Source organism: Lepidochelys kempii, chromosome 1, assembly GCF_965140265.1.
Source record: "Lepidochelys kempii isolate rLepKem1 chromosome 1, rLepKem1.hap2, whole genome shotgun sequence".
Taxonomy (NCBI): Eukaryota; Metazoa; Chordata; order Testudines; family Cheloniidae; genus Lepidochelys; species Lepidochelys kempii.
Genome location: NC_133256.1, coordinates 136,072,094 through 136,085,555, shown reverse-complemented (window position 1 = coordinate 136,085,555; position 13,462 = coordinate 136,072,094). Strand labels below are relative to the sequence as shown.

The window sequence follows — 13,462 nt, the reverse complement described above, 5'->3', positions numbered from 1 at the left end:
AATACCTTTGGAGAAAGTTAAGAGCTTACACAAACAGAAGGTTTGTAATGGAAGTCTCAAGGTAGCATACCCTATACCATCTATACTGTAACAGAATAAAAGGGTAAAATATAGTTTGTAATACCATATGTGGTCTGCACACATCAAAATGTTGTCCATCAGAGTCTAAATAGCCTGATTCAATACCAATGTCATGCTGTTGTAACTGTACCGACTTCCATGGAGTTTACGTCAATATCAAATTAGAGTAATGTAGTAATGAACCGGCCCTTTGATTTAAAAATTAGCTTTCCTTATGTCTTGAAAGAAATAGCTAATGCATGATGATGCAGGTTTTGGTGTATGAGTAAGCCAGCCAGGCACCAGAGGGAGCTCACCTTAACTAAAAAGTTCTGAGGAAATAATCCTCCTGAAGTGGAGCTGAAGGACAGCAACCAACGTTTAGTAAACAAAAAGGTGAAAAACGAGCAGAGAACAGTTGAACTAAAACTTCTAATATGGCATTAAACCAGAGTAAAAATGTACTGTTACAGCATTTGACAATGTCTTTTTAAAATGGAGGGGGAAAACCACTGAAAGTCAGGAAAATCTTTTTTAATTGGAAGAATAGCTGTAAATTGGAAAAAAAAAAACACCTTGGTTCTTACTATGCAATTCTTGAGTACAAGATGAATACTTCTCATACTGAACGTAAAGCAGTGCATAAAACTTCCGAGAAGGCTGTAATTCAGTGGATGCATAGTATAGTACAAACATCATAAACCACAAGGACTTAGCTCTAGAGACTTAGACATGTTAGCAATGTCTCTGTAATTGAAATAGGCGCTTCAGAAACTTGTAATATATGCAGGATAAATTTCAGAAGTTGTTAGGTTTTAGGTTGTTTGAAGAAAGGCAGAGAGGGTACATGAGATGAGGAGGAAGATTAGTTTGGGTACAATGTCTAACAATGAATTTGTTTTCTTTAAAAATGAGATTTTTCAGGAATTTGAAGCAAACTCACACTGTACAAAAACTTAGTCGTTCTCTAAAATATTAACAGATCCATAGCTGCACAGCTCAGGATGCTTTTTGACCAGGTGTCAGTAATACCTGTTGTTTGCCTGCAGACGAGACTTCCTTCTTATGGCAAAAGTCTCTAACCCTTTCCTCCATCCTCTGATTCCTGCATAAATAAAACCCAGATCTTTGGCTATGTTCTGCGAGCAAAGTTCAGCCTTGACATGAGGACACTTATCTATATCAACTCCAATGACTTGCCCTGCTTAATCCACCTCTGAATCTACTGTTGCCTACAGTTTTGTGATATTTGGAGGTTTTAAATGTCACCTGATCTCTGTATTTCTGCCTTCCAGCTTATGAATTTTTCCTCATTCAAAATGTTCATCTTCTCCAATGGGGCTGAAACCAAGGAAGATGGCTGCCATTTTCCTACGGTCCTGGCATGTAGACTTGAGGCTGTCTCTAATAGAGATGGGCCCCATTCTCATTGTTTTTAAAGGAAGTTGAAACTATGATACTCCAAGGAGAAACCTACAGATGTGGCCTGACAGGCTAGCCTCCTGGGCCAGGAGCTCAGGGGAGGAGGGTCCTGCGGGTCGGATGTGGCCCAGGGGCCGTAGTTTGCCCACCTCTGGCCTAGGGTGTCCCCACTCCAGGGTGCTTTCTCTGCAGTGATGATAAACTTAGTTAGTTTTACTTTTTCCTTATTGCCATCACAGCAAAAACACTGGTATGCAGAAGATAGAGCCTTGATTAGTTTCTTCTGCAGTTTCCCTTTGTGTTGGAATTGAGACCAAAAAGAGGAATGCTGAATGGCCTCCAGAGGTCCCTTCCAACTCTGTTATTCTATGATTCTATGAAGATTTTTGTGGACATGCTGGTAGATTGAACCCAGGAGGTTTACAGGTGTGGGAAAGTGGGCAGAAAGGAATCATTGACATCTTAATCCTAAACAATGACTACTTGTGCCTTTTCATTTGAATTTGTGAAGAACCTACAGCTGAGGAACACTACCCCTCTTTCTGTTATAAGAGAAGTTGAAACTGGCTGCTTTTCAACTCAGCCACTATATTGCACTCTGTTGTCATATGGTTAGATAAATTCCCAGCATGCCATGCTACCATGGGAAACTTCATATTTTTCTATTTAAAATCTCTGCTAAAGTAGATTAACAATAAATTATATTGTTTCAGTGCAGCACTTCAACATTTGAAATCAATAGATAAACTAAATGTTAGGAAAGATTATTGTTTATCTAATCTGTCTTCTAACCAGACAAAAGCTTTAGTCAGATTAACTTGTCCAAGTTAATGAAATTTGAGTGTGTTTTCTCTTCTCCATTTTCTAAAATTTAATGTCTGTGTTGTGTATTCTGTTCCTTCTATATCATCTTTCTAGTGGGTGACAGCCGGGCGGGGTATTCTTCATGCAGAGATGCTCTGCTGAGAGGAACCAGCACATGCTCTGCAACTCTGGGTCAATTTGAGAAGTTCAGAGAAAATGGTGGAACCACAATACCAAGAACTGAAAAACAAAGACTTCCCCAAACCCTCCAAGAATGGTGTGACTGTGTCCGTCATTTCAGGAGAGGCACTGGGTGTAAAGGTAAACTGTGATCATTGGTACAACTGGTGACTATGTACAAGTAATACCTACATTTGAAGCTTTAACTATTTATCATATATTTGCTGACAAGTTTAAACATCAAATGTTTTGTCAGCTCACTTTTGTTGTGAAAGGAGAGATCCTGTGAGTTTTATAAACATTCTTTAAAGGTTGCAGTTATATGGTAATTGTTCCATCTTGTCTTTTCTGTTTGGTAAGACATGTTTCTTGTAAGAAAATGCTGCATTACACGTTATTCCCTTAAGTAATGTACTATAAATCATGCATATGACACAGTTCTCCACTCAAAAAGAGCAAAGTCTGTGTGCTAGGCAGAAGATTCCTTGGCCTTTTGGAGGGATGCAGTTAACTGTCAGTTAACAGGCCCTAAAACAAGAAGTGTTGTTGCAGCCCTTACTCACATGCGTAGTCCCTTTTAATTCAATGGGACCACTTGCATGAGTAGGGCTATTCAATATAAGGGTTGCAAGTTCAGGCCCTTAAATGTATATGAAGAGCTAAATAATGTTTCTGCAACAGGCTGGCAGTTCATCTGAAGCAACCCATCCTGTTAGCAAGGTTTGCTCTTGTTGGGATCAAAGCAAGCTGGGAAAGGCAAGTGCTTAACTGTTCAGCTGCAGTAGTGTGTGGGGAGGGCATAGGGATCTCAATTCTCTAGTCCCGTGTTCAACCATGTTGGGGGCAAACACCTTTTGTTGGGATGCACAAGTGGTGTGGTGAGCAGGCTGGCTAGTGGTGCCGGCAACAGTATAGTGGATCCTGCGGGCCTCGTTCTATCATGCCTTGCGCTTTGTGTAATCATTAACATCTATGCAAAGTGGGTGTGAAATGCATCAGATCAGAATAGCAGCATTTCACACTCACTAGCACAGATGCAAATGATTATGCAAGGCATTGGGGAATCAGGCACAGAATGAGCATGTCTGCTTGGGGCCATGACCCGAACCACTCAGAGTGCCTGGGTGGCGGCACTGTGAGGAGCACGTAGCAAATGGCTCTTCTGGGCACACTGCCCCACATTTCCAGCACCCAAACAGACTGTGTCTCTTTGGAAATCATAGCGCTTCAAGCCATCTCTGCTCTCACCTTTGCAAAAGGCAAAACAAGTTTCCATAGTCTCTGTACTCACTGGAGTCTAGATGTATTTTGAACCTTCTTTTTAAAATTTTGGCTAACTGAATGTTGGCTGAATATATATAGACTAGGGCCTGATTCCCCCATTGCCTTGCCCTTTGTATGGTCATGTAACATTTCTGAATCAAAATGGTAGCATTTTACAGCCATTCTGCACAAGGGGTATGGCAGTGGAGAATCAAGCCCTGAAACTATTCATAACATTTTCCCTGCTGACACTTCACAACAATGGATATCACTATTGTGCATGAAGTAAAGCTTCATGTTAATGATCAGTTAAAGGAGAATTTGGGGACTTTAGACCTGTAATTTCCTTTTGACAGATCTTAGTGTGTACTTGTAATTCCTATTAATGGGAATTACATGCAGCAGAAGGAAAGCTATAAAATGCTTAGATTTGTACTGGAAAAAGCAAGTTTTTGCAAACAGTGACCAGATAAGAACTGGTACCAGAGCAATTTCTAGATATTATTAGGGCAACTTGAAATATCAAACTCAACTTATTTGTTAAGTCTATGTGATTATGAAGTGTCTATTCCCTGTGTTTTTCTTTCAGCTGCAAGTAGACTTGTTGTGGAATGGACGCCAAGTAACCAATGAAATATTATTGTTTCACATTTCAAGTTCTGCTTTGAACTCATATTTACTAAAACCAGGAAAATTAATATAATTAAATCTTGGTTATTTTCATGGCAGACGATGAAGGTTCATAATCTTGGTATTTGAATCAATCTTTTTATTAGGCTTTTTATAAGCTAGTTAAATTGCACAAAAATCTAACAGCATATGAAAAAAATTGAGCCAATGTCCTCATATACATAATGTTACTAAGAGAAGACATGCCTTTGTAATCTACTGGAATGTGCATTGTAAAGGAAGACTGAGCTTTTGTATTTGCAGACAAGGTTACAAAGAAAAAACAAACTACACAGCTGGCTAGGCTGGGGCCAACTGCTCACACGTAGTGCTTGTGAGCCCGTCCCCTCCCTTTCCAAGGTGAATCCTGACCACTCCATTTTGCCTCTACATTCCACTGCTCTCATTAAACTGACCGTTACCTTGTAGAAGCAGGGCAGCAGACAGTTGTCTCTTTCAGAATGCTTGTATATTTTTCATCCACAACTAGGGGCAGTTCAATCTTGATGCCCACTGAAATCTGGGCCTCACATGGGACTGCCAAGAAATCACATGAGCTGGAGTGATTACATCAGTCCTGCTTGAATCCTTGTACCACCTCCCTCCTTTCTACTGCATCAAGTTTGATCTTTGATCCTTGCTGTCAGGGCCCTACAGGAATGCCCCTGCCTAATTATCCAACCCTTAATTCAATGAGACTGCATGGGTGGTGTAAGCAGGGTGGAATTTGGCCATCAGATTGTACCCTTTTGGGTCCAGAACACTTGTTGTCTTACCCTACTGGACTGTAAATCACCTAGTACGTTTTGACACTACATAATTTTATACTGGGAGGTGGGTTGGAAGAGAACAGTCAACACGCACAACAGGAACAGTTTGTCTTGGACAACTCTTCTAGCAAGTCCATACTTGCATCTTTTAAAAGAACGATTCCTAGTCCCCTACTAAGAGCAAGTATGGCTGGTCATTTCCTAACTAAGGAAATGTGAAGTAACTGGTTCCATCTGTAGCTGCAGACATTTAAATGAAGAGACGGGTGTGACAGGATCCCCAAAGTGCAGCCTGGGACCGTGGGACCGCTATGCCCCCTGAACTCTCTCCAGCCTGAGCCATCTCTCTCAATGCCTTGCTAGTGACGAGCAGCAAACCCCTCCAGGTGCTGTTATCACTCAGAACAACTGCATGTGGAGCCCAACACCCAGTAGATTGCATGAATGCTCCCAGAGCCACTCATGAATCACACAGAGAAAGGCACCAGAGCAATCCCCCTTCACCAGCTCCCAGCACTGTACCCCAGGAATATACTGTCTTGCACTCTTCAAGACAAGTGTGTACATTTATTAATTGGTTCACCACTTCATCAATGAAAAGTGGATATACACCAGCCTTTGCAAAACCTGAGCAGATCTGCCACACACTTCATAGAAACCCACTGGTAAAGATAAGCATAAAGATAAGCAGTAAAACAAATTTATTGACTACAGAAGATAGATTTTAAGTGATATTAGGTGATAGGCAAAAAGTCAGAGTTAGTTACCAAAATAAAATAAAATATAAGCACACAATCTAAACTCTCAACCCTATTAGACTGGGCAACATCTAGATTAAGCAGTTTTTCTCACCCCACTGGATATTGCTGTCCTTAATATACAGATTTGGCCCATGTTTACGGGACAGTCTCCTCTGTTGGAGTCTTGTCTTTGTCTTTGTTGCTTGCAGCAAAGGTGGGGGAAGGAGAAAGGACCAGCATGTGGCCACCGTGTTCTGTTTTATACTTTTAATCCCATGTGCTTGGGGAGCACAAATCCAGGCATGTCTGGGGGGTATTGCTGAGTCTCCAGGCAAGGTTGAGCATTTCTCCAGTTGTGGCCTCATGCAGGTGAGTCATTGAATTGTAGCTCCCTTGTTGGACAATGGCTGTTGATGGTTTGTTTGACATGCTGCTCAGGTGTTGGTTACTTTACTTGCTGTTGCCTCTGGGGAGCTAATATCTGGCTGATTCCCCAATGTACAGCATGTTTTAGTGACAACCATATAACACAATTCTCATAACTTCATATGCATTAAAGATATACATATATGGATAGAGAAATGACTTTCAGCAGATCATAACCTTTCCCCTGATACCTTACAAGGCATGATTTATATATGTAAGATCACGATGATATAAAACTGAGGAATATGGGGGTTACAGGATGCTCCCCCAAGGTATAGAATGTCACAATGGGGAAAAAGTAAACAGTTTCAGGAATGCTCAGTAAGGCATAAGCATCTTGTTGCATTTTTTCTTGTCATCATTTTTGTTTGTTTTTGTGATCGGCACAATGCCTGTGTGGAACGTTGAGCAGGAATGAGTTAACTTTTCTGCTACACAAATATAACTTGGTGCAGGTACTCCATTTCTGTTAAGGCTGCTCTTGAGACATAGAGAATGTACATGGTAGCATAGAGTATGGAATTTCTGTCGCCTTCTCTCAGTGGACATCAATGAACAAGGAAATAGGCTTTTGGGAAGAGGCTTTGCAGATGATAGCCTGCTACTATGGGTCCCCTGAAAGGCATTCATTGTGAACATCGTCTACAATATTTTCTACAAACTAGTATTTTATTTATTTCACAGGTCCCTTTATTTTAAGAAGTAGATACTCTCCCAAGGAATATCCATACTTCCAAGTCAAACTGTTCCCCATGAGCTTTGATCTTACAACTACAAGCATGAAGTGCTGCAACTTCATTTGTAACTCAGAATTGCCAAACAAACAGTGCTGCAGAGTGCACACAGCTCAGTTGGTCCAAAATCTTAGTAATGTTGATCTTGCCTGTGCTCTTGCATATTCAGGGTGCAAGTCCTTTACATAGGCCTTGTCTTCACAATGGAGGCAAGTCGACCTAAGTTACGCTACTCCAGCTACATGAATAAAGTAGCTGGAGTCGATGTAATTTAGGTCAACTTACCCTGGTGTCTTCACTGCATTGCATCAACAGGAGACACTCTCTGATTGACTTTCCTTACTCTTCTCGGGGAGCGGCAGTCCTGGGGTCGACTGGAGAGTGCTCTGCCATTGATTTAGCAGGTCCTCACTAGACCCGCTAAATCAGTTTCTGTTGCATCGATTGTAGCAGCGTCGATCTCCCCATAGTGAAGACCAGCCCATAGTTACCCAGGAATTACATTCCCACCTACTAGGATAGGATCAAATATACTCTTACATTGAAATAAAAATATTTGACTCACTACAGCATCATTATCAATATAATGGATAATAGTGAGAATAAACACACATCTGGTGCTCCACATTTGTACCTGGTGCTACAAAAATATGAATTTACAGTAGGACCTCTCCACCAGAGCAACAGAAGATGGAACTGGTCTACAAACATTGTGCATAATATTGTGTCAGAGATGCAGTACTGAAATGATGCTGGTTTTCTTCCAAATGGAAGAATTTATCTTATGCTATAAAGAAAGACCACTTATTCTCTAACTCATGGTTTGACTGGGTATCTTGTGGAGACTGTGCTGTTAGAAGCTGCTCAGCCAGGTAGAGGACACATAGACACTTGGATGTCCAAGGTGTTCTTTTGCCACTGCTAGGTAGTTGGTGGAGCCTCTTCTATCTAAAGAGAAGCTAAAAGGGACTAGACTGCTCAGATGGAGCAGGCTTTCAGGCAACACAGGCCATCCACATATACTCCTCTGTAAAACACCTTCTGCTGTTTCCAGCCATAGTGTTTAGAACCCACATACTTGAGGTCTGCCCTCCTGGAATAATAGCCTGTCAACTAAAACAAAGAGTGTAGAATGGACTGATTGCACAATAGGATGGTTACTAAACAAATACACCAGAAAACTGCTATATTATTTAGTTTTTACAAAACACACCAATTAAAAGTTCTCAGTCTAACTTCATGGTTAAGATGGGAGAAGAGGCAGCTGCAAGAGAGAAGGAAGAGAAGCCCTGACGATTTTGATTCCTTCAGTTGCTATGGCCAAAAGAAACTGGTAGGGTTGGGGGCTGATGCTCTTTGTATGGTATTACCTTGCACCAAACAGCAAGTCCTGCATGGGGGCATGTGTGCAGCCACTGCCTTGCAGAAGTTTCTGAATTTCAAAGCTGAGCGCATTAATACTCCTAAGTGTGAGGGATCTATACTGACAATATCTGAAGGAGTAATAAACCTTTCGACAACACCAAGTCCCTTAAGAGTAAAAAATCAATGGGACAGTCTCAGACTTCCAAATAGCCAACTGTCTTCTAGCCAAAATTCAGTGCTATGCTTAAAAATAATCTCTTAAATAGTCATTGGAATAGAAGAATAGTGAATAAGACGATAAATTGCAGGCACTGGGTCTATTGCTACACTCAGAATGTTGGACAGAGTGTCAACTTTTTCCTGCCAAAAACTCTGTATTTTGATGCAGGAGCAAGTCCAGCAGCAGGGAGTATCCCTTGATAATCTGCATTTAGGAAATCAGTCTGAGAACCTGAAATCTATCACATTAAAATGCAAAATCCACAAAAAATAATAAAACAAACTACATTGGCGTGTACCTTGTAATAACAGTATCTGTTCAGGTATAGCTACAGATATTCTCTTCTCACTCTGGAGAGGTAGCATCTGTTGTGTAGGGGGCACAATCTACTGGAAACTATCCACAACTCATTTTGGGTGTCTCCCTAACTCTCTCTTCTTACACATAGACCATAAGAATGAAATCTGTTCTGTAAGACTTCCATGATGTGCAGATATGAAACTATTAAAGTGGGGAAACTCCTTTTTTTAATAATGTAGAAAAGGAAGATCAGATGCTTCTGTTCTCCCTGTCCGAACACAAGAACAAGGGGAAGTTCAGTGAAACTGGAAGGTGATAAATTCCAAACTGACAAAAGGAAATACTTTTTATGCAATGTGTAATTAGACTGTGGAACTCATTGCCACAGGAAGTTGTTGATGCCAAAAAATAACAAGATTCAAAGCAGGACTGGAAATTGTATAGAGATAACAAGAATATCCAGAGTTATGTTTATTGCTAACAAAAATTTTGGAAAGGATATTTAAACCTCATGCCACAGAGCTGAAGCCAGTCACTAACTATTAGAGATCAGGATAAGACCTAACGTGGGAGGCCAGTTAGCCAACATCTTTCTGATGTGGGGTTCTTACACTATCCTCTGAAGTGCCTACTGCTGGCCATTGCTGAAGACAGGGTATTGGACTAGGTAGATTTTGGGTCTGATCCAGTATGACAATTCCTTTGTACACAGCACATAGAAACAAAGGGACAGTCTCCACTATACCCCATTTGAAATGAGCTAAAATTCCCTTGGACGACTCAAAGTATGCTAGGTTTCAGAGTAGCAGCTGTGTTAGTCTGTATTTGAAAAAGAAAAGGAGTACTTGTGGCACTTTAGAGACTAACCAATTTATTTGAGCATAAGCTTTTGTGAGCTACAGCTCACTTCATCTAATGCATTCATCGAATGCATTCACTGAAGGACGACCCATCACTCTCACAGATCTTGGGAGATAGGCCAGTCCTTGCTTACAGACAGCACCCTAACCTGAAGCAAATACTCACCAGCAACCACACACCACACAACAGAACCACTAACCCAGGAAACTATCCTTGCAACGAAGCCCGTTGCCAACTCTGTCCACACATCTATTCAGGGGACACCATCATAGGGCCTAATCACATCAGCCACACCATCAGAGGCTCGTTCACCTGCGCATCTACCAATGTGATATATGCCATCATGTGCCAGCAATGCCCCTCTGCCATGTACATTGGCCAAACTGTACAGTCTCTACGTAAAAGAATAAATGGACACAAATCAGACATCAAGAATTATAACATTGAAAAACCAGTTGGAGAACACTTCAATCTCTTTGGTCATTCGATTACAGACATAAAAGTTGAAATTCTTCAACCAAAAAACTTCAAAACCAGACTCCAAAGAGAGACTGCTGAATTGGAATTAATTTGCAAAGTGGATACAATTAACTTAGGCTTGAATAGAGACTGGGAGTGGATGGGTCATTACACAAAGTAAAACTATTTCCCCATGTTTATTCCACTCCCCACTGTTCCTCAGACATTCTTGTCAACTGCTGGAAATGGCCCACCTTGATTATCACTACAAAGGTCCCCCCTTCCCACTCTCCTGCTGGTAATATCTCACCTTAAGTGATCACTCTCGTTACAGTGTGTATGGTAACACCCATTGTTTCATGTTCTGTGTGTATATAAATCTCCCCACTGTATTTTCCACTGAATGCATCCGATGAAGTGAGCTGTAGCTCACAAAAGCTTATGCTCAAATAAATTGGTTAGTCTCTAAGGTGCCACAAGTCCTCCTTTTCAAAGTATGTGGTTTTTCTTCTGAGCTTATGTACATATTAATATATGCATGTTGTAGGCAGTCACCTAATGAAGCTCTGGACAACGTGGATCACTTCTTCTATCTCTGCTCAATTCTTACCAGGTCACTTATCCTTGATAGGGAACTTTTGATGCTAGAATCAGCAAAGCTTCTATTACCTTTGGCAAACTTACCTCATGTATTTGGAGCAACAAGTTGCTAACCCTAAACACAAAGGTGGCTGTTTATCAGGCTTGTGTCCTGAGTACCCTCCTTTATGTTGGTGAAAGCTGGGTAATGTACTCCAAGCAGGAGTGGAGATTCAACAGTTTCCACCTCCGCTGTCTTAGAAAAATCCTTGGAGTTACTTGGGACAAACGGATCACCAATGACGAGATCCTTGAGACAACTGGCCTACAGTCTATGCAAACTACGCTGGACATTTGCAGGCTTCACTGGTTGGGGCATGTGTTGCCTGCCGAAGGCTGTGCTGTACAGTCAACTCAAGAACTGCTCGTGGCGCAGGGGAAGGCCAAAGCTCCGATACATCAACAAGGTGAAGCAAGGCCTCCAGAAATTCAGCATTCCCACTGACAACTGGGGAAAATCCTTCCCAAAATTGTTCAGATTGGAGAAGCTGGGTTAAGACTGGTGCAGTCACTGCAGAGAGCCATCAGACAGACCAGGCTGAGGCTTGCAGGTGAGCCAGGAAGCAGAGTATGCTTCAACTTTCATCAGGCAAGCATAGGCACTGACTTCTAATGGCGCTGGTGGATGCTTGACCCCCCTCTGCCCTCAGCCCTGCCCCGACTCCACCGCCCCCCGCCCCCTCCTGCCCCCATTCCAACCCCTTCCCCAAAGTCCCTGCCCCAACTCCACCCCCTCCCTGCCCCTATTGGACTCTTTCCCCAAATCCCTGCCCTGGCCCCGGCTCCTCCCCTGAGCGTGCCACATTCCTGCTCCTCCCCCCTCCCTCCCAGAGCTTGCTACCACTGTTTGGCGGCAGCAAGTGCTGGGAGGGGTGGGGGAGGAATGGGGATGCGGCGCACTCAGGGGAGGACGAGGAGGTGGGGGTAGGGGTAAGGGGGGGAGTTTGGCTGCCGGTGGAGCACCCTATAGCTCTGGAGCACCCATGGAGTCGGCGCCTATGCAGGCAAGTGGACCTTTAGCCACTGTGCGAAGGTTTGTTGCTCGTGCATCAGGCTCTTTTCCCATACCATTGCTAAGCACCCTGATGGACCAACTTTGTCGTGTCTCCTTTCATCTGTCAGGATGTTGGATGTCCGTACCCATATAGCATACTGTGCGATGTCTTCATCTTAGGATATGGCATTCTTTCTGAAGGAGAGGTTCAGATGAGCAAAATTGTAGAACAAAAAATAGAGTTCATGTCACCTGCACTGAGAATTAGTGTTTGGTGGAGGTGGAGAAGCTACTAGGAGAGGCTGTTCTAAATTTGATTTTGACAAATAGGGAGGAACTGGTTAAGAATTTGAAAGCGGAAGGCAGCTTGAGTGAAAGGGATCATGAAATGATAGATAGAGTTCATGATTCTAAGGAATGGTAGGAGGAAGAACAGCCAATGGATTCCAAGAAGGCAGACTTTAGCAAACTCAGAGAGTTGGTAGGTAAGATCCCAGGGGAAGCAAGTCTAAGGGGAAAAACAATTGAAGACAGTTGACAGTTTTTCAAAGAGACATTATTAAGGGCACAAGAGCAAATTATCCTACTGCATAGGAAAGATAGGAAGTATGGCAAGAGACCATCCTAGCTTAACCAGGAAATCTTCAATGATCTAAAAATCAAAAAAGAGTCCTACGAAAAGTTACAAAGTTACAAAGGATTAATATAAACAAATAACACAAGTTTGTAGGGACAAAATTAGAGAGGCCAAGGCACAAAATGAGATCACACTAGCTAGAGAAATAAAGGGTAACAATAAAACATACTACAAATACATTAGAAGCAAGAGGAAGACCAAGGACAGGTGTAGGCCCATTACTTAATGAGGGGGGAAAAATAATAACAGAAAATGTGGAAATGGCAGAGGTGCTTAATGACTTATTTGTTTTGGTTTTCACCGAGAAGTTTGGTGGTGATTGGACGTCTAACATAGTGAATGCCAGTGAAAATGAGGTAGGATCAGAGGGTAAAATAGGAAAAGACAAGTTAAAAATTACTTAGACAAGTTAGATGTCTTCAAGTCACCAGGGCCTAATGAAATGCATCCTACAATACTCAAGGAGCTGACTGAGGAGATATCTGAGCCATTAGTGATTATCTTTGAAAAGTCATGGAAGACGGGAGAAATTCCAGAAGACTGGAAAAGGCAAATATAGTGCCAATCTATAAAAAGGGAAATAAGGACAACCTAGGGAATTACAGGCCAGTCATCTTAACTTCTGTACCCAGAAAGATTATGGAGCAAATAATTAAGCAATCAATTTCCAAACATCTAGACGATAATAAGGTGATAAGTAACAACATGGATTTTTCAAGAACAAATTGTGGCAAACCAGCTTGATAGCTTTCTTTGACAGGTAACAAGCCTTGTGGATGGGGGGAAGTGGTAGTAAAGCTTTTGATATTGTCTTGCATGACCGTCTCATAAACAAACTAGGGAAATACAACCTAGCTGGAGCTGCTATAAGGTGGGTGCAAAATTGGTTGGAAAACCATTCCCAGAGAGTAGTTATCAG

The 13,462-nt window shown here is 42.0% G+C and overlaps 1 protein-coding gene across 1 annotated transcript in view; it reads left to right on the top strand.

The window, feature by feature from the left end:
• The window catches only part of PIR (pirin), a 72,814-nt gene that overhangs the window by 6,459 nt on the left and 52,893 nt on the right, over positions 1–13,462 (top strand). The window contains 2 exon segments of the mRNA XM_073327367.1: positions 1,865–1,908; positions 2,401–2,607. Coding sequence (XP_073183468.1) covers positions 1,865–1,908; positions 2,401–2,607 — 251 coding nt within the window.